General features: G+C 44.1%; 1 protein-coding gene across 5 annotated transcripts in view; it reads left to right on the top strand.

The window, feature by feature from the left end:
* SLC39A14 (solute carrier family 39 member 14) overlaps positions 1-19,621 on the top strand; it is a 59,471-nt gene extending 39,850 nt beyond the window's left edge. For 2 of the 5 annotated variants that reach the window (XM_007529122.3, XM_060178814.1), the window contains 8 exons: positions 643-913; positions 4,248-4,434; positions 7,370-7,539; positions 10,073-10,195; positions 12,005-12,193; positions 12,304-12,511; positions 14,086-14,270; positions 16,484-19,621. In XM_007529122.3, the coding sequence (XP_007529184.1) occupies positions 653-913; positions 4,248-4,434; positions 7,370-7,539; positions 10,073-10,195; positions 12,005-12,193; positions 12,304-12,511; positions 14,086-14,270; positions 16,484-16,630 (1,470 nt within the window). In that variant the 5' untranslated portion in view covers positions 643-652 and the 3' untranslated portion in view covers positions 16,631-19,621. Of the gene's footprint in view, positions 1-642; positions 914-4,247; positions 4,435-5,121; positions 5,292-7,369; positions 7,540-10,072; positions 10,196-12,004; positions 12,194-12,303; positions 12,512-14,085; positions 14,271-16,483 lie in introns of all 5 variants that reach the window. The other 3 variants (XR_009546354.1, XR_009546355.1, XM_016190820.2) reach the window with 3 other exon arrangements.
* Positions 19,622-21,948: the final 2,327 nt, after the last annotated feature.

Genomic DNA, 21,948 nt, shown 5'->3' on the forward strand with positions numbered 1-21,948 from the left:
AACCCCTCTGCAGGTGGGGAGCCGGGGGCTCAAAAATAAGCCTTTGTCATATTTCATGATGTATATATCCCATTCCTTTTCTTCCTCTCACTTGTATTTTTTTAAAAAATTACTTATTTACTAATGAAGAGAAAAGGGAACCAGATTTTATATATATCTTGTATATATGATCAGAACCTCATGCTTGCAAGTCAGGCCTTCTACTACTGTGCCACAGTTGTTTGTTTTTTTCCCCTGATTTTTAAAAACAACTTTATAATTTAGAGAATAGCAAATACACCCAAAAGTAGACAGAATAGTGTAATGAACTCCCCATCCAGCCGTCTTCAGTTTCACCTGCTATTAACCCATGCCCACATGTGTCTCATCTATATTCTAATGCCTCCTCGGTATTTTGAAGCAAATCCTTGCTATCATTTAGTCCAACTAAATTTTTATATTTGTGTATCACTTTTGTTTCATTTAACCTGTGATTGTTTCAGTATCTGAAAAATAGCTGGGCAGAGACCTTAGAAAAGGAGTTGGCTTTTAGGCCCCCTGCAGTTAATCTGAGGTGGCAGCAGCATCTGGGATCTGCTGTGGTTGCTGAGAAGAGAGTGGGTTGCTCAAGCGTACTGACTTGCTTTCTGCTCTTGCAGGCAGATTTGTCACCATGAAGCCTCACCCAGCCTTTCCAGGCTGCTTTCTGCTGACCTTGCTCTGTCTCTGGACATCTGCTTCCGAGGTCCACCCTACAGCTTCCGGGACCCCAGGCATCAGTGCGGCTTCCTTCCTGCAGGATCTCATGCATCGATATGGGGCAGGTGACAGTCTCACCCTGCAGCAACTGAAAGCCCTACTCAACCACCTGGATGTAGGTGTGGGCCGGGACAATGCTACCCAGCCTGAGCAGGGGCAGAGGAACCTCTCTACGGTAAGACTTCCAGCTCTGCCCTCCAGAGAGGTGATGCAGAGGAGAGGCTGGGTCTCTGGCTCCCTCATGCCTCCTCACTTTTTGCCTGGGCCTTGGCAGTGAGCATGTGGAGCTTCTGGGAAGCAGCCCTCCTTATCAGGGATAACCTATTAGAAACAAAACCATGAATTTGAAGAGCAATCTATGGATTAGGCAGAATTCCACTTGCCAAATAGAAGTGTACAACAAGGAAGCTCACTGAGGGGATTATTTCAGCAAGGTTACCCACTTTTATGGGGGCTACCTGCTACTCTTAATCAGAAAACTACAGTCATTTGTTTAAAAGTGACACACTGGGGGGGGGGGGGCTGGGCAGTAGTGCAGCAGGTTAAGTGCACATGGTGCAAAGCACAGGACAGGCCTAAGGATTCCCATTCCAGCCCCCAGCTCCCCACTTGCAGGGGTGTGGCTTCACAAGTGGTGAAGCAGGTCAGCAGGTCTTTCTTCTCTGTCTTCCCCTCCCTCCTCTTTCAAATTCTCTCTGTCCTATCTGGCAACAGCAATACCAATAATAACAAGGGCAACAAAAATGGGAAAATAGCCTCCAGGAGCAGTGGATTCCTGGAGGCAAACAAATAAATAAATAAATAAATAAATAAATAAATAAATAAAGTGACACACCTAAGAAAGCTGGAACTGCAGGTAAAGTCTCTGATTACTTCCCTTTATTTTTGTAATTTAATTTTAGCATATTAACTGTTCCTTACAAATAGTTTCTTTAAACTGGGCACAGTTATTAACTTTGTCTAACTCAATTTATTAGTTTTAGGTTACCACCTCCACTAGGACCATGTCAAATAGCTCTGTCCCTTTTGGAGCCACTGTTTTAGTGGGGTTTAGTATAAGTGAAACAGTTTTTGTCTGCTCTCTCTTTTTAAAATTATGAAAGAGAGAGTACCAGAGCATCTCTCTGATATGTGTAGTGTCAGGGCTCAAACTCAAAACCTTATGCTTAAGAATCTAATAACTTGGGGGCCAGGCGGTAGCAAAGAGGGTTAAGTTAAGCATAAGGATCCTGGTTCGAGCCCCCAGCTCCTCACCTGCAGGGGGTCACTTCGAAAGCAGGTGTTAATCTTTCTGTCTCCCCTTTGTCTTCCCCTCCTCTCTCCATTTTTCTCTGTCCTATCCAACAATGGAAGCAATAGCAACAATAGTAGTAACAACAAGGGCAACAAAAGGAAAAAAAAATGGCCTCCAAGAACAGTGCATTCATAGAGCAGGCACCGAACCCCAGCAATAACCTTGGAGGCAAAAAAGGAGAATCTAATAACTTATTCACTGAGCCACCTTCTGGCCACCCGTTGTGTCTTTGATACATTCTAATAGTGTTTACAGTTTACAAAGCCTATTGCCTACTGTTCCATGGATGCAGAACTTCTAGGAACAGGTGGGTAAGTCTTTGTTTTGTAGGAGAAAATACTGAGGGTCCCTGTATTGAGTTCCTGGAGACACCACGTCTCTTGGCTCCTTGATCTCTATCCTTCTTTCTACATCATCTTAGCTATTTAGTTTAAAGTTATTTATGGAGGCTGAATCCAGCAACATCTTTATATAACTACTTTGTTTCCTGAGCTATGTTGTAGGAAATAGAGAAAAATGAGTCATGTTTAGGGGTTTACTGTCAAAAGGAGGAACTCAGCCACGGAGAGCAGAGTTATCTGATAACTGAAGTGAAGTGTTAAATGCTTCAGGTTGTAGCTTAATGTTAGAATAGTCAGGGATCTTCCTCTTGAAGGAGAGGAGTGGTTAGAGAGATCAAGTAATCCAAGGGGATACAGAACCCAACGTTGCCTCAGTGGATTGGAAGCCCAGCCCCCCAACTTTGTTGGCCCAGAAACTCCCCCTTGTCAGCACACCCAGAGGGATGACTCTTGGAGACATATCACATAAAGCCAAACACGTATAATTAGAAGCACAACTATAGTTTCACAGGAATGGTATGTGAGAACCACTCACCTGAGGCCTTCCCAAGGGGGCTGAGCTTGTGTCCACTGGCCAGCCTGCATTTGCTTCATGGTGCACTCTAAACTTTAGTCCTTCCTTTCTTCCCATTTACTTTCCTTCCTTCTTTCCCTAATCTCTTGCAAGCCATGCTGGGGACAATACAAGATCAGGGCCTCCCCTATGGGTTACAGTGCTATAGAATCTGCATTTTAATACAAGAGCTTCCTAGGCTTTTGTGATGTGCAGTCTGATCTGGTATGTCTGGATATAGCTATCACTCCTAGAATTGTGTTTTCTAGAAACCATACCCTGATCACAATTCTTGGAATTTAGTTGTCCCCAAATTTCTGGGCAGCCTTTTACAAATGGGTGTATAATAAGATTTAGTGATTTTTGCTGGTGTTTGATCTCTAAGATTACTTTTTTAAATACTTATTATTTTATATTTGTTTATTTATTTTCCCTTTTGTTGCCCTTGTTTTTTATTGTTGTTGTAGTTATTGTTGTTGTTATTGATGTCATCGTTGTTGGATAGGACAGAGAGAAATGGAGAGAGGAAGGGAATACAGAGAGGGGGAGAGAAAGATAGAAAGATAGACACCTGCAGACCAGCTTCATTGCCTGTGAAGCGACACCCCTGCAGCTGGGGAGCCAGGGGCTAGAACCGGGATCCTTACACTGGTCCTTGTGCTTTGTGCCATGTGTGCTTAACCCACTGTGCTACCACCAGGCTCCCCTCTAAAATTACTTTTAACCTTGCCCTCATCCCTAGAGACTTAAGTCCCTAAATTCCTCTGAGTTTGGGATGGTATTATCTTTTTTTTACCCCTCTCACCCCTTTGACTGAGTTGTTACTCGAGTGAGGAGGTGTTGCTTTGGGCTCTAAGAGGTATTGCCTGAAAAACAGAAAAATTAAAATTATTTTAGAGACTCACACTGACAGCGTGAGCCATTGCTCTAACAACTGAAGATTGGAGACTTTATACATTGAGTATATGTGAGAAAAAAGGTACAATTAATATCTAAGGAATTCTACAACACAATAACAGACTATATTCTTTATGGCTCAGTGTTATCTGTGCATTGAAGCGCAGAGCAAGGTCATCAGTCTGCCAGGTTAATCCATCCTCCCTGGAGCTGAGCTTTCAGGCACCCTGAACTAGCTGTTGTTTGATGAGGAGCTGGGTACCCTTGTTCCTTCAGAGCACAGAAAACTTCCAAAATGGACCAAAACTGCTAAGTTCTGTCTTTCAACTCATGTCCAAGAGAACTAGTGTCTTTTGGCTGATTTCCTTAACAGTGTGTGGTCTTTACAGAGCTTGTCTGCCCTCCTCTGGTCCCTTCATTTCAGTGCTTTAGTTCTGGAGATCTCTTTGCTGCCCACAACTTCAGTAACCAGTCAAGGATTGGAAGGACCGAGTTCCAGGAATTCTGCCCCACCATCCTCCAGCAGCTGGACTCCCGAGCCTGCTCCTCTGAGAACCAGGAGAATGAGGAGAATGAACAAACAGAAGAGGGCAGGCCCAGCGCGCTTGAAGGTGAGCTGGAATAGGAAACCGGGCCTGGCCCCTTGTGTTGTCTTCATGCGGACCACCAGGCTGGCAGGACTTGCTGCTCAGCAGAGGGCAGAACAAATGACCATACTAGGCCACTGTCACAAGACTGAGCCTTTGGACCAGCCAGTGCAGGATGTTCTTTTTGGCTTTCATTATAGTCCAAGGGTCCAGCTCCTTGGTTTGATTTTTTTTTTTTTTTTTTGCCTGTTTGTTTTGTTTTCATTTTCTTGGTTTCACATTTAGAACCTCATTGAAATGGTTTTTGACCCTCTTCTCCCCCATTTTCCTGACCAGCACCTCTGCTCCAGACATGAAGGCCTGTGGGTGTCCATGATTCTCTGGGGCCTGGATTGCCCCCCCTGAAACCCATTGTGTGGTGTGTGCTACCCAGAACTTGGTTGCTAGCACGTGCTCCCTGCTCTTATGATCCTTAGCCCTTTTTGTTGTTTTCATCTGTTTCTCCATCTGAAAGGCAAGCTCTTTCAGATGTGGCTGTGCTATGTTTTCAGCCTTCTTCAGCCCCCAGCAGGAAGTGGGTTCAGCTGTAATTTACTAATGGGGTAGTGGGTCTCTCCCTTCTACCACAGCCGAATCCAGAGGGGGCCTACCCAGGCTAGCCAGGCTTGCCCTTGGTAATGGAGGCCCTCATCTGTTCTTATTCCTCCACAGTGTGGGGCTTTGGTTTCCTCAGTGTCTCACTGATTAACCTGGCCTCTCTCCTGGGAGTCCTCGTCCTGCCTTGCACGGAGAAGGCGTTTTTCAGCCGTGTGCTCACTTACTTCATCGCCCTGTCCATTGGAACGCTGCTTTCTAACGCGCTCTTCCAGCTCATCCCAGAGGTGCAGTAGAACAGACACATGCACGTCCTCTTTTCTCTGGGCGTCCCCACCCCCAACAACTGCCACCTGGAAAATTCACTTCTCCCTGATCTCAAGGGTCACAAATGGATCTCAGGGGTCTTTTCTCATTCTGGGGGTGATCAGGTTTGCCTCCGGTCTCTTTGGTTGATATCAGGTGCAAATCTCAAGGCTAATGGGGCTTCCCCCTGCTGGGGGTCTCAGCCTCCCTTCCACCAGCAGCTCTGCTCTATGCCCTTGGTACTATATAATTAATCCTTGGTTCTCAATAGAAATCCTAACAGTAGCCAGATAAAAGAGCCATCTTAACTGATGAGTAGAAATGGCCTAAGAAATGAGTGATCTGATTTTATACAGGCCATGAATCATAACATTGAGAATCACACATAGAACAGTGACTACTGGGAGTCGGGTGATAGCACAGTGGGTTAAGTGCACATGGCGCAAAGCGCAAGGACTGGTTTAAGGATTCTGGTTCGAGCCCCCAACTCCCCACCCGCAGGGGAGTCGCTTCACAGGCAGTGAAGCTGGTCTGCAGGTGTCTATCTTTCTCTCCCTCTCTCTGTCTTCCCCTCCTCTCTCCATTTTTTTCTGTCCTATCCAACATCAATAACAACAACAATAAAAAATAACAAGGGCAACAAAAGGGAAAATAAATAAATCTAAAAATATATATATTAAAAAAAGTTTAAGAACAATGACTACTAAACACAAATTATTAAGGGCCAGGGATATAGCCCAGTGGTAGAGCATATGCCTTGTATATGTAAGGTTCAATCCCTGGCAGCATATGAAAAGAATATAACAAAGACAAACAATTAAGATTACAATGTGAAGGAGAGGGACATTGAACCCCTCATACTTTGTATCTTGACTTCATCCTGATGGGACCGACTTCCTGGCACTCTTACTTGACTTTTTTTAAACTTTAATTTTGTTAATTATGACGATTAAGGAGCTTTGGAAAATAAGACCCAAGCTGACAGTCTGCCCCCCTTGTCAGCACAGGCAGGGACAGGCAGAGGACAAGGATGAGCTGAGCTTTGGAAACAGTGGCAGAAAGATTCAGCCCTCCCCAATTAAAAGATTCACTCAGAAAATATGCCAGTCAAGGTGCCATGGCTGGCTGGTTCTTGCAGCATAACAAGAGGAGTCTGGTTTCGGATGGATCATCTCAGTGACATTTCAGAATGCACTGTGAATTTAGCAAGCACCGAGGGCAGACCTCAGCTTGGGCTGTTTTTTCCAGCTCCAGAAATGGAATTTATTAACTTTCTTTTAAGATTTGAAATGAAATGCCTTATCTGTTGAATGCAAATACGGTAACTGTGTGCACTCTACCCCCATGACTTGCAGGGGTGAGTCTTGTCCTGCTTAGAGTCTCAGAGTGTGCTGTGCGATACTGGCAAATACTAGAGTTTTGTTTTTTTTTTTTTTGACTTGGTGGTGTTGGAACTCTCTTCTCTCTGCTATAGCTCTCTGAAATGAAATTGAAAAGAGAACAAGAAAATAAGAAGTTAAGCTAAATTTAAAGGGTGTGGGGTAGTACTAAGTCCACACAGTATCATGTATACCTACACAGTGCAGGTCAGATGTGGCTCTGATCAATGTTTCTCCCTGTTTGATTCTGATTGAAGAGTCAGCTTGGAGTCCAAAGTCTGCCACAGGCAGCCTCTGGAGATGCCTGAGCACATGTGACAAGGCAGCACCCACCCCACCAGGCTCACCAGCTGGCAGATGAGGCACAACCCAGCAAAGGCAGTGGGAGCAGGAGCAAGAGCACCAGGGTTCCAAGGCCACCTTGTCTTCCTCCTCATTTCTTGATTGAAAGAAATTACATCAGATTGGAATCACTAACAAATGTTCTATTTCTCTCTCCCTCCCTACTTGTCTCCTGATTTTCTTGTTTCGTTTGTTAATATCAACCACAACCTTCCTTCTTGCCTCCCCCACTATCTCCACCTCCGTCCCCTATTCCCGTAAATGGTGGTTGCTATGCAATGAATGGGGCTTGGCCCTTATCTCTGTCCCGGGTGGGGCTGGCTCTCCCCCAACGGCAGTGTGGGGATATGGTCTCCTCTGTGTGACCGTCATCTCCCTCTGCTCCCTCATGGGGGCCAGCGTGGTGCCCTTCATGAAGAAGACTTTTTACAAGAGGCTGCTGCTCTACTTCATAGCTCTGGCGATTGGAACACTCTACTCCAACGCCCTCTTCCAGCTCATCCCCGAGGTATGGCAAGCTGACTCCTCACATAGGAGCACGCCTCTCCTAGGGGGACAGTGGGGCATCAAGGGAGGACCCTCTATTACAAAGGAGAGCGTAGAAAGCAAATCCTTTAAGAAAGTGAGGATAAGACCTAGGCACAAGCTAGAAGTCACTGCATAGTATACATTTGAAAACCGGGTTCAAGTTCAGCTCTGTCATTGACAGTTTCTGGAATTTCTCTGTTGATTGTTTTCTCATGTAACATGGGGAAAATAATTGGACTGACTTTTTTTTTTTTGTCTCCAGGGTTATTGCTGGGGCTCTACAGATCCACTGCTTCTATGGTCATTTTTCTTCTTTCTTTCTTTTTTTTAATTATTGGATAGGACAGAGAATTGAGAGAGTAGGGAGGCTAGAGAGGAGGAGAGAAAGACACCTGCAGACCTGCTTCACTGCTTGTGAAGCAAACCCTGCAGGTGAGGAGTCAGGGACTTGAACTGGGATCCTTGCGTGGGTCCTTACACTTCATACTTTCTGCACTTAACCTATTGCGCCACTGCCGGGCCCACAGGGACTGACCTTGTGATACTGTTTTGAAAGCTACATGGTGTGCTCTGTGTGTTAGACTGTTTTGTGACTTCCCATTTGGAACTTTTGGCACAGAGCATAAAACACATCAACAGAAGTCTTTGGTCCTAGACAAAGATTAGTTCTAGTAGAGTGTTTTGAGGACAAAGGTAATTCAAATAAAAGAGTCTGGTTTCACACATGTTGGTGGCACCTTTGCCCCCTTCACTCAGTATAACAAGGAAATCCCTAAGAAAGGGTGAGAGCTTAGTCTTTGGAAGGTTTGGCAGTCAGCCTCAGATTTGCTATAATCTCTGCAAATGACAGAGCACAAGAGGTGTTTGCTCACCTGGGTGTAGTAAGAGTTGAAACAGAAAGATGACACTGATTCTTCCATCTTTGTTTTCCCAAATGTGGTGTGTGTGTGTGTGTGTGTGTGTGTGTGTGTGTGTGTGTGTGTGTGTGTTTAGTTGATCTTTAGATCAACTGTAACATTTGGAGAACAAAAAATGTTTTACCTGCTTGATAGACACAGAATCTCACCTGCAAAAGAGCAGTTATCCTAGAGGCCCGGTTTATGATTCCTGAAGCTGCGCCTTTGCTTTCTCCCATCTCTTATGTTTTTATTTTTATTTTTTATAGAGCACTAGTTCCTATTTTAATTTTCTTTACCCTACAATGATTTGTCCTGGAAAATCTCAAATATATTTTTTTCTATGCTGCATCTTGGCCCCATGTATCTAAGAAAAATACACCAAGGAGTAGAGATTGCATTTTGCCTGTCATATAAAGGAGAAATACTCACCTTCAAAGCACCTCAGCACTCCTGGTAGCCATGACTACTTTTGTCTGACTTGTTCATCAGAAAGCTATAGTTTATTCAAGGCCTTCCTCTCGGGAAACCTCTCTGGACAGTGTCCCAAGGCCAGAGCACAGGAGTGTCCACTGAGAATGGAATTCTCCTGACTCCCACTCCTGATCTCTTCCCAGATGGAACCTTTTTTCTTACTGTTTTTATTTCCATAGTAAGTGAAGCTTTCAGAAAGGACTCAGAAACCCCCAAATTGACACATACAGGAACATCCTGCTTTCTTTCTTGACTTTGTGGTCACTGGGAGGCCTGTGGTCAGAGAGATGCTGCAATTCTTACTATTTAACTGGGGAATGGATTTCCCATTTTAGAAGCTATAATTACACCACCCTCCTTTGTTTTCCAGGCAGATCAGCCAAGGACACGGATAGCCATGAAAACAGTATCTTAAATAAATTTGCCTGTAGACTTGGCCCCAATAATAAAGAAAACACAAGGGAAGACCAAGACTGAATCTTCATTAATAGCAAAAATCTAGGGGTCAGGTGGTGGCACACCCACTTAAACTATGCACATAGTACTAAGCACAAGGACCCAGGTTCGAGGCTCTGGTCCTTACCTGTAGGGGGGAAGCTTCATAAGTGGTGAAGCAGGTCTGCAGGTGTCTCTCTGCCTCTCTCCCTCTCTGTCTCCCTGTCCCCTTACAAATATCTCTCTGTCCTGTCAAATAAAATGGGGGGTGGGGGAAAGGCTGCGAGGAACAGTGGACTTGTAGTGCTGGCACCAAGCCCCAGTAATAACCCTGGAGACAAAAAAGGGGCAGCCAGAAAACTAATTAAGACTGTTTTTCTGGAGATCAAATCCCTACAGAGGATCTATCTTTTGCATCAGGAAATCAGCTAGAGAGGAAATCTAGCAGGTCATTAAGGAGGCACCCAGTCCAAGGTAGCACATAGGACTTACACATGGGAGGTCCTAGCTTTGATCCTTGGCACCTCCAATAGCCAGACCTTAGTGGTGCTCTGGTTCCAAAAAAGGGGAAGGAATTTGGTAGGTGGCCAGGGTGTCCCAGGCTCCTCTGTCCTTCCCTAGAGTCAAAGAGGTGACTAAAATAGGGGGAGCCAGTGAGGTTGTTTGTTTGAATTTCCTTCAACTCATTTCGTTTTCCTGGGTCCACAGGCTTTTGGTTTCAATCCTCTGGAAGATTATTATGTCTCCAAGTCTGCTGTAGTGTTTGGAGGCTTTTATCTTTTCTTTTTTACAGAGAAGATCTTGAAAATGCTTCTTAAGCAGAAGAATGAGGTAAGTCCCAATTATTGGTAAAGAAAGTGCTTCTAGGAAAAATAGTCTTAGAAAATGTTTCTATTTTGCTAGTGATGTTACTTAAACACAAGGGGCTTACCTAGCATTACCTGGTATTCTCCTACTTTAGATTTAAAACCCAGAGACTTGGGGCTAGTAGGTGGCTCACTTGTTAGAGCTCATGTTCACATGTACAAGAGCCCAGGTTCAAGTCCTGAGCCCAATGTGGGCATACTTGGTGGGTAGGGAGCTTCTCTCTTTCTCTCTCTCTCTCTCTCTCTTTCTTCTTCTTCTTCTCCTTCTCCTCCTCCTCCTCCTCCTCCTCCTCCTTCTTCTCCCTCTCCCTCCCCTCCACTCTTCCCTCTCTTCTTCTCTCTCTTGCCCACCTCCCCCTCCACCACTCCCTCCCTCTGTAACTCTGTCTCTCATCTTTCGTGGAGACAAGGGGAAAGAAAAAAAAAAAGGCCACAGGGAACAGTGCAATCTTTTAGGCACTGGGCCCCAAGGGTAACCCTAGTAGCCCCCAAAAACCTACATGGTTGTTCTGTGCCACCTGCTAAAGCATGAGAACACATGAGAAGCCAGACCTGGATTGTGTGCCTTTATCCCATTTGTTTTAACTTTAGATTGTATGTATGTATATGCCTTTATGAAATGAGGAGATGGAGCTTTCTGGGTCATTCAATATGTAATAAGCATAGCCATAAAGAAACAGGACTAGGGGGAGTTGGGCGGCAGCACAGCGAGGTAAGGATCCCGGCTCCCCACCTGCAGGGGAGTCAATTCATAGGAGGTGAAGCAGGTCTGCAGGTGTCTATATTTCTCTCCCCCTCTCTGTCTTCCCCTGCTCTCTCCATATCTCTCTGTCCTATCTAACAATGATGACATCAGTAACAACAATAAAAAACAACAAGGGCAACAAAAGGGAAAATAAGTAAATGAATAAATTAATATAAAAATTAAAAAAAAAGAAAAGAAACGGGGGGGGGGGGGCGGCAGGTGTAGCATAGTGGGTTAAGCACAAAGTGCAAGGACTAGCATAAGGATCCCAGTTTGAGCCCCAGGCTCCCCACCTGTAGGGTGGGGGTTGCTTCACAAGCAATGAAGCAGGTCTGCAGGTATCTCTCTTTGTCTCCCCTCTCTGTCTTCCCCTCCTGGATTTCTCTGTCCTATCCAACAACGACAGCAGCAGCAACAACAACAATAACAACGATAAACAACAAGGGCAACAAAAGGGGCGGTAGAGCCTCCAAGAGCAGTGAATTTGTAGTGCAGGCTCCAGAGCCCCAGCAGTAACTCTGGAGGCAAAAAAAAAAAAAAAAAAAAAGAAGAAGACTAGGACAGGACTAGGCTGGGGAGATAGCATAATGGATATGCACAACGACTTTCATGCCTGAAGCACTGAAGGTCTCAGGTTCCATCCTCAGCACCATAGTAAGCCAGAAGCGGAGCAGTGCTCTAGTTAGAAAACAGGAAAAGGGACTATTTATTGTCATCATTCTTCAAACTTCTCTGGTACCTGGTCTGTAGTTATCCCCTGCAGAGGTGCTACATTGAATAGACTCAGCTCTTGCAAAGGAGAAGACCTAAGCACTTAGAGAAGTCATGTCTCCGTGAGCTGACTGCTTTGGTGTCTTGTCCTCCTCTCTGTCCCTACATCCACTCAGGCTCTTCTTGCTAGAACAGCCTTCATATTGCCACTGGATATATTCTCTGGTGGGGTGTAGTCTTCCCAGTGTTCAGAGCACTTATTCAGATTGGGTGCTCAGTGGATGGTTTGGGTGAGTGCATACCTGTCACCCCCTCCAGCATCATCATGGACACAGCCATTATGCCTCTGAGACACTTCCTTCCAAGAAGGACCAGGAAGAGGGGGTGACAGAGAAGCTGCAGAATGGTGATCTGGACCATATGATCCCTCAGCACTGTAGTAGTGAGCCAGATGGCAAAGCCTCAGTGATGGACGAGAAGGTCATCGTGGGCTCACTCTCTGTCCAGGTCAGTTGGCTGTCTAACCCTTGGTGGGCATTTAAGTGCTAGTGGCCTCAGTGACTTAGACCTGCCTTGAAAGGTAACCATCCTTGACGGGGGGACATCCTTTTTTACAGGACCTGCAGGCTTCCCAGAGTGCTTGTTACTGGCTAAAAGGTATCCGATACTCTGATATTGGCACCCTGGCCTGGATGATCACCCTGAGTGATGGCCTCCACAACTTTATCGACGGTCTGGCCATTGGGGCCTCCTTCACCGTGTCTGTCTTCCAAGGCATCAGCACCTCAGTGGCCATTCTCTGTGAGGAGTTTCCACATGAGCTCGGTGAGTGTGCATCCCAACACTTCTTACAGCTGAGTCTCCCCCTTATTCAAAGTGCTTACTATTATTAATGAACACATCCTATGCTGTGTGAAACCTAACCGCTCACTCTTGTTTTAAAGGTTTATTAATTTTCATGAGAGAGACCTGAGCACTGCTCAGCTCTGTCAGTGCCAGGGATCTGTGCTCACAGGCATACAAGTATGGTATGACCCCACACACTTTTTTTTATTTTTAGATTTATTTATTGATTTATGAGAAACAAAAATAAAGTTACTCTGTTATATTCAATATTGGGAATCAAACTGAGAACCTCAAGCATACAAGTTCAGCACTCTAGGGGGCCAGGTGGTGGTACACCTGGTTAAGCGCATAGATCACCATGCACAAGGATATGGGTTCGAGCCCCCCACTCCCCACCTGCAGAGAGGACACTTCACAGGCAGTGAAGCCAAACCTGCAGATGTCTGTCTTCTCTTTCCCTCTCTTCCCTTCCCTCTCATTTTCTCTTTGTCCTGTGAAGTGAAAATAAAGTCAAAAGAAAAATGGGGGAAAAATGGCCACCAAGAGCTGTGGATTTATATTGCTGGCACTAAATCCCAGTGATAACCCTGGTGGCAGTAATAAAGAAAAGAAAAGGACAAAAAGAAGAAGAACACACACACACACGTTAGGCACTCTACCCACTGTGCTACCTCCTGGGCCACAACCTAATATCCCCCCCATCCCCCATTTTTTTGAGGTGTATGATGGAAGCCTGGGGTGTGGAAGAAGTAGATGAACCTGGGTTTAGGAGGTGCTTAGCTATCTTGAAGTACAGTGTTACTGAAATGGGAAAACCAGCAGATGGAGGAAGTGAGAACCACCTGGTTTGTGGTGGGCCTCCACTCCTGAATTCCTATAGGCTGAGAGGGAAGTGCCTCCGTTTGTGGTGGCTTCCGCTTTTACTTTCATTTTCCCATGCCCTTGACTGTTCTACCAGCCTCTTAGTTTAAAGTTCTCACTACTTCAGCTTCTGCACTACAGTCCTGAATGCCACACCCCCTTTGCAAAACCAGTAAGTAGCCTGTGTTGACCGAGTGGTTGTTTCAGACCTAGATGAGAACCCTTTGAACCCAAAAGCATAATGAAGCGTACTCCTTGCCCTCCATGTGTTTCTTGGTCTCTTTTTGGGGCAAAATGGAGAGGCTGTCACATTATAGCCCGGATTTCAGAAGTTCAGAGACTCATTCATTACGATGTGACTCTGGACAGATTACATAACTTTTCTCAGTCTCAATTTTGTTTCCTAAAAAGTACCATTCATTGTAGTTATGAGGAAGCTCCTTTCACTTCACCATCAATCAAAAGAAAAATGAGGCCACTGCTAGTTGATTATCTACTCTGAAAATCCTGTGAGTTATTTTCAGCCTTAACCTAAAACTACATGACTGTTTCCAGAAATGGAGACCACTGTGGGAGGTGCTGGTGAAGAGGTCTTAGTCTTGTTGCTATGATCTCAGATACGGGCTGGCTTGATCCTCATGATGGGTCTGTTCAGTGTGCTCTGACACACCCTCTCTGTCCTCCCACCACAGGAGACTTTGTTATCTTGCTCAATGCAGGAATGAGCATCCAGCAGGCCCTCTTCTTCAATTTTCTTTCTGCCTGCTGCTGTTATGTGGGTCTGGCCTTTGGCATCCTGGCTGGCAGCCATTTCTCTGCCAACTGGATCTTTGCTCTGGCTGGAGGAATGTTCTTGTATATTGCTCTCGCTGATATGGTAAGTCTTCCGCAGTTTATGCCTTTAATGGAGGCAGAACTGCACTGGATTATTAAATTTGTTGGGGGGCATCAGTATTATCTATTTTAGATGTACTCTTTCATTACTGAAAAAATAAATCCAGAGCATCACTGGCATGCGTGGTACTGGGAATCAAATAATAAGTTTTATTAATAAATCATTAACAACAATTCACCTATTTCTAACATCCAGTTTTAAGGAGATACTAGATTTGAAAAGGGAGATGTTTAGGCTTTTTATTGTCATAGAAGGTACTTCACTGCTCTGGGCTGACTTTCAGATGGAAAGATAAAGTTCAATCCCCTGCAGTACCATAAACTTGAGTTGAATAGTGCTATGGTGAGAAAGAGGGAAGGGAGTGGGGAAAAAGAGCGTGAAAGACACCACGGCACTGAAGTTTCCCTCAGTGCGGTGAGGGCTGGGCTCATACCTGAGTTATATGAATGACAAAGCAAGCCCTCCCAGGTGAAATATCTTAAAAACCTACAAAGTTTATGCTCTTTTTTTAAAAAAATATTTATTTTATTTATTCCCTTTTGTTGCCCTTGTTGTTTTATTGTTGTAGTTATTGTTGTTGTTGGATAGGACAGAGAGAAATGGAGAGAGGAGGGGAAGACAGAGAGGAGGAGAGAAAGATAGACACCTGCAGACCTGCTTCACCGCCTGTGAAGCGACTCCCCTGCAGGTGGGGAGCCGGGGTTCGAACTGGGATCCTTATGCCAGTCCTTGTGCTTTGCGCCACCTGCGCTTAACCCGCTGCGCTACAGCCCGACTCCCAAAGTTTATGCTCTTATTAGTATGTATGATTAAAGAAAATTATTCATCTCCAGGTCCTGACTTTTAGATAGACAAATACAAAAAAAGAGGGAGAAAAAGTAGATGTTACCCCTTGATCCTGGAGCTTATTTAGCAAAATAAATAAAGAAGTGTAAGACAACTACCAGATGTTTCACTCATATGCCAAATCTAAAGAACTGAAGCACATGAATTTGCAAAAAATAAAAAAACAGAATTAAACTGTCTTTAAGACTTTGTGAGAGCTGTGATGATTATCATTGGGATGGTGGCAGGCACAGAAGTTTGGGTATAGCATGGAACTGTACCCTGTAACTTCACAATCTTATAATCCAATACTAATAGCAGACTTAAAGAATAGCTTGGTTTTTGTTGTTCTTGACTTATTGTTTGTTTGTTTTTAATTACCCATGATCTCCTAAAATAGCACCACCACTCAGGTTTGGTGTCTTTCTGTTAATGTTTTTTTGCCTTAAGGTCTTTGTTTTGTTTTGCCACCAGGATTATGGCTGAGGTTCAGTGTTGGCACTACACACCCACTGCTCCTAGCAGCCATATTTCCTTTTAAAATAAATAAATAAATAAATTTTAATTGACAAGGACAGAGAAATTGAGAGGGAAAGGGGAGATAGGGAGAGAGAAACACGAGATACGGAGAAAAACACCTGTAGACCTGTTTCACCACTTAGGAAGTGTCCCCCCCCTGCAGGTGGGGAGTAGGAGTGGGAGCTTGAATCTGGATTCTTGCCCTGGTCCTTATGATTAGTACTACGTGTACTTAACAAGGTGCATGCCACCAACCAGCCCTCCCCAATCTGCCTGCCATTTTAGCTTTATTATATTGGCTATTAGTTTACCAGAGCACTGCTGAGCTCCTCTTTTGGTTGTGCCAGGGATTGAACTGGGGTCTTCAGGCAAGAAAAACATTTTACATAACCACTCTGCTATCTTCACCAACCTTGTTCCTAATTATAAATAACTATAATTGTATTGAATATATAGTTTCATATCTTGATTTATCTTTTTTTAAATTGTGGTGCCAAGGCTTCATGTTTGTGCATATTCAAAATCTAGAATCTTATAATTGGTAATAATTTTATTTTTAAACCAAACATAATCTTGTGTCAAATATATTATATATTATTTAAGATTTATATTACATACTATTCTATAATGGATGATATAATATGTTATGATACCTATTGCCATATACAATAACTATAGTAGTCCTGATCATATATTATAGAAACATTTCTTGCTGTTATAATGTACATGTTAATACAAGAAAAATAGTGTAGCACTTATTAGATAGGCTGTATACATAGCATTCGTTGTCCCAGACTCACAAGGTTTGGAAAGGAAATATCAGGAGCTCTTGTTTTTCTCTCCCATTTCAGTTCCCTGAGATGAATGAGGTCTGCCAAGAAGATGAAAGGCAGGGCAGCGTCCTGGTCCCCTTTGTCATCCAGAACCTGGGCCTCTTAACTGGGTTCACCATCATGCTGCTGCTCACTATGTATTCAGGACAGATCCAGATCGGTTAGGGCCCTGCCAGGAGCCAGCAGGATTGGAAGTCGGAGCCTTAGCTACCCCAGTCCCAGCCACAGACTCAGGATCCAAAAAAGCACCTTGGAAGAGGCAGTCCCATAAAAACTGACACGGGCTGGATTCCTGTATTCAGATGTCAGCTGTTTTGTAAATTCTCTGTCCTCAGAAAAAGCTGTCCTGGTAACCGGTCTCTTGGTAGTGCTTCTTTCCCTCTGCCCTCCCTCTTTCTCAGAGTGACTCTGGAGCCCAAATGCAGCTTAGAAGTCTCCTTCCTCTGGTTACCCTGCCTTTTCTCTCCAAGCCAGCACTACAGTGCATGATAGCCAGTGATCACAACTGACAAATGTCAACAACTGAATATAGGGCTCATGATTCTAAATGTGTATTCTGGGTCTCAAGATGTTCCATTTTATATTAGATTTACTTATTTTTTATAGACATAGAGAAAGAAAGTCCTATATTTTCAAAGCCTACTTAGTTGCCTGCTCTCTCAACAAGAACAGCTGAAAATTGGAACAGATGAATAGGACAAGAGAGGTGGGGTTCATCCTGGGTAAAAGGGTAAGTGTCCCAACCTGGTGGGCACTTGTTCCCACTGGGACCCTGTCTGTGTGGCTCTGCCTGGAATCATGACCAGCCAGGTGAGCTAGCACGCAGCTTTAGTTGCCTGAACTCCCCCATGCAAAATGGAGGGCAGAGGGCATGGAGACCTGGGAATATCAATTGGCTTTTCTGTGATGTCCACACTCCCTCCCTGCACCTCCCACCTCTTGAGAGCTGTGCCTGCCTCCTTAGAAGCACATTTAGAGCACGTGTGTGTCTTATGTTGGAGGGGAGACTGCACAACTTTACCTCCTCTGGCCGGCACTCACCCTCAGAATGGCAGACTGACTTGCTCCTCTTAGAAAAGGCTAAGGCTGTGGCTCAGTGGAAGAACTCATGGTCACCTAGTTCTGATACTGGCACCTCTGCCCCACTCCCATCCCCATTAAAATGATAATCAGAAGTGCAGGAAGAATTTAGGATTCATTAAGTCTATAAACAAAAGTACAAAGTTAATAGATTTCTGAAATTTAAGATGAACTCAGATTGGGCTCAGATGTCTGCAAAACAGAGGAGCTATTGATGACACTGTCAAGGTTACCCCACACCATACTACCCCTAACAGGAAAGGGCAAATCTGCTCTAACTCTTGAGAAAATGAACTGTAAACTTGTGTGTGTGTGTGTGTGTGTGTGTGTGTGTGTGTGTGTGTGTGTGTGTGTGTGTGTGTGTGTGTGTGTGTGTGTGTGACTGTAGACCGGCCTTGGGCACTGTGGAGCCTGCTCCTCAGACCCCTGGCTCCAGGGGGAGCTGATCTCCAGGTTCACTAGGTGAATTGATTTTATTATTATCATATTGATAATGTGAGATTCTTCAGCCACTTTGGGGAGCCTGTCTCTCCAGAAGCCTTTTCTTAGTGGTGCCCATGGTCACAGCCCTGGGGCTGTTTATGAACTGGCTGGTGTTGCGTGACTGACACGTGCTGGCTCATTGCCAACACCTGTGAGCTTTTCTGTTCTCAGAAAAACTTAACACTATACAGTAATGATACAGTAATTATAAGCAGCATCTACTTCCTTGGTTTTGTTTTTCTCTTTGGGCAGTATCTCTCCCACCAGGAACATTCTTGACAGTATCATGATCAGGCACCTTGCTGGTAATGCTTTATCCATTTTTTTCTCCTGACCTTGCTCGTTGACCTTTGGTAGATCTGAGAACGGGCTGGCAAGAAGAAAAGCTTCAGTTATTAAGATTCTTGATGAAATATCAGGATCGACTCCTGTTAAGATTATGGGGTTTTTTTTTTTTTTTTTTTTTACCAAAGAACCAATCGCTTGAAAGTCGGAATCTAACTTTTTATGATGTCTTTGTCTTTATTATTGTTGTTACTGTTTGAAAATAATTCTGTCTTTTCTGTTTTATTTTCCCCAAATTTCTTTCAGAAGCTAGCAGAAATAACCTTTTAAGATTTTAGAAGATTTTTCTTTCCTTAATTCAGACTGATGTATTAAAGTTTATAATTTTAGCATTCCCTATTAATCTGTCATTCCTTACAGTAAATACTTTTTTGTCATAGTAGAACACTATGTTAGAGTTAGTGGGTTTCTAATTTAGGAGAAAAACTGAAAAAAAAAAATCAGAAAATGAGATATAAAGTAGTAAGGGGCTTGCCCCTTCCATGCACATTTCTATTACCTTATGGACTGTTTCTTCATAGACCTCAGAGAGAAATTTCTCTTTAAAACACAGTGGCCCCAGAGGCCAGTCCAAGAGAGACAGAAACACACTGTGCAACTGATTGTCCACTGCCATTGGCAAGAGATTTGCTTCATGAGTTGAAAATGTGTCAATTTATTTTTGACTGTTAAGTGTTGAATTTGCTGTTTTAAGCATTTATATATATTACAAGTCTGTAGAGGAAGGAGATTGAGGACTTTTCCACCCTTTCAGCCTCTCCCCAGGTGGACTGTCTCATGCTCACTTTAGCCAGGGAGGATTATGTCACCTGTCACAGCACTGACCCAGGAGCATAGCCTCTGCTGCTCCCCACCACCCATCCACCTACCCATAGGATGCAGGTGGCCAGCTCTCCTCACTCACTAATGTCACCTGTGTCTAGTGTCCCCTGGGCTTTCTCATTGGCCTTCACCCTGGATATGGAAGAGAAAGCTTCTCTGTTTGGGTTATTAGAAGACCCATTTTCAGTATGTCCTTCCAAAGAGATAGTAGTATGCTGGAAATCTGCTTAAAACCAATTCATTGTTTAATTTTTGTGGAAGAGAGGTTAGGTTTTATTATTCATATTTTCTTTTACAGTTCAACAGTTCCATCACAGTATTTTTTAAAAACTCAGGTGTTATGAGAATAAATTAGAAAAGAAGGTAACTTATGTGGACTGTAAATGTTTTATTTGTAAGATTCTATAAATAAAGCTATATTCTCTATCTGCTGAGCCCATGTGTCGTCTTTTGCCATCATGTAGATGTAATGAGGACAGTTGAACACAAGGTGGCAGTGGTGTCTTGTTTTGTTGTATTTGTCTACTTTGTGTTATTTTAATTAAAATTTTATTTATTTATTTATTTTTACCAAAGAGAAGACTAGAGCAGTGCTCAGCTCTGGAATACATGGTACACTGAGCCTGGGACCTTCTGTTTGCAAGCCCTGTGCTCTACCATTGAGATATTTCCCTGGCTTCAGCTTACATTTTGATGAGAGGATTTTAGAAGGAACCTTAGCTATCATAACATGCTCATTTTAAGAAAGGTTGATTAGATTGGAAATGTAGCTCAGCCTATTACAGCACCAACTTTCATGTCTTGGGCCCCCAGAAAAGGCCTCAAATCCTGTCCTTGCCACCACCTTAACACCAGAGCTGAGCGGTGCTCCATTATCTTCCTGTTCTCTCACAATGAATGAACAGGAAGTAGTTAACCTGCTAGTATATATACACCTTTCCAAGAGGATGACAGTTTGAGCCCTGGAACCATAAGGACACATCCTAGATTGATGCTGTAGAGTATCATATTATTTACTGCCAGTATGGTTTTTCTGGGGCTTAGCGCTTGCATGATTACATCACTCTTGGCAGTTTCTTCCTTCCTTTCTCCTCTGCCCCTATGACAAAGTAGGAGAGACCACAGCACTGGTCTGCCACATATGAAGTGTCTTCCATGCAGGTGCTCCCAAGTAGCTGGAGACTCAGATCCAGGTCCTCACACATGGTAACATGTACACTCTACTGAGTGAGCTATCTCCTGGCCGTCATCTGAAATGTTTTAAAAAGTCATTTGAGGTGGTCCAGGAGGTGGTGCAGTGGTAAAGCTTTGGACTCTCAAGCATGAGGTCCCGAGTTTGATCCCCAGCAGCACATGTGCCAGAGTGATTGGTTCTTTCTGTCTCCTATCTTTCTCCTAAATAAAATCTTTTTTTTTTTAAAAAAAAAAAAGTCATCTGAGTACCTGTGGAATTGTGCATGTGTGGGGCTCAGGCTGCAAATATAAATGAGAAAGAATGATGGGTGGGCAGTGACACACCAGGTTAAGCACACACAGTATGAAGCATAAGGACCTGCCAAGGATCCTGGCTTCCACCCACAGGGGCATCCACTCACCTCACAAACGATGAAGCAGGTCTGCAGGTGTCTATCTTTGTCTCTCCTCTCAGTTTCTCTCTGTCCTATCCAATAAAAAAGGGGGCGGGGGGGCCGCCAGGAGCAGAGAATTTGTAGTGCAGCCACCGAGCCCCAGCGATCATCCTGGAGGCAAAAAAAAAAAACAAAAGAATTCATCTTCCCTGGAACCTATGACTTAACCAACATTGTGTGATAGAAGAACATGATGATGTTCCCCACAAAGAACATTAACTAGCTACCATGTCTGATGACACTTTCCTGGACGTATTCATACTTATACAGGAGCTGCATGATAGTGTACCCAGTCAGGTAACAAACACATGTTACCATGAGCAAGGACTCTGGTTCTTCACAAAAGTTGGAGCCATGCTGCAGGTGTCACTGTCTTCCCCCTTCTCCCCTTACCCCATTTCTCTCTGTCTTTTATAAGAGCGAGGTGAATACTATTAGTGCAGGCAGCAAAAAAAAAAAAATGCATTTCCTATATTTGGCTGTACCACCTCCCGAGAACATTCCTCGCCTGTCTTTCCCACTGCTGTACCTGGCAGGAAACTGCCTGCCTGTTCGTGGCTCAGTTACTGGCTATGCATTGTCACTGATATACACCCAAACTCCTTTGGAACAGAAGCTGCACTTGATTTCTTTCTGTGACTTCAGTGCCTGCCCTAGCTAGTGAAATGCCAGTGAGTCCTGTGTTTGAGGAGAGACTCCTTATCCACTAGAAGCAGATCAGTGTTTTCCTGTTACTTGTGCTTATGCCTTGTTTGCCCTTTATTTAGAAACAAGTTAGAGGTGAATGTTTGGCTTGTGTAGGACAGCTAAGCAAAGTAAGTAGGTCATTAAGAAGATTAAAACTTTTAGCTTAGCCTTCTCTTTGTAATACCCTTACCCAGCTAAGCCCATCCTCATCTGGGGCGGAAGGTGAATGCCCTTCCTCTGCTTGGCTGCACCTGGATATATTTTCTGTGCTGCCCAGGAGTGCTGAGACCTGGGTCTAGTCCAAGGAATGACTAAGACCCCAAATGTGGACACAGGAAGATAACTCATCTCCTTGGAAGATTTTTAAGCTCTTAATGACCCCGTGTGAAATACCAAGGTGTTTGAGATCACAATTGAAATTAATTTCTTGGGAATCGG

The sequence above is a fragment of the Erinaceus europaeus genome, chromosome 19 (assembly GCF_950295315.1).
Source record: "Erinaceus europaeus chromosome 19, mEriEur2.1, whole genome shotgun sequence".
NCBI lineage: Eukaryota > Metazoa > Chordata > Mammalia > Eulipotyphla > Erinaceidae > Erinaceus > Erinaceus europaeus.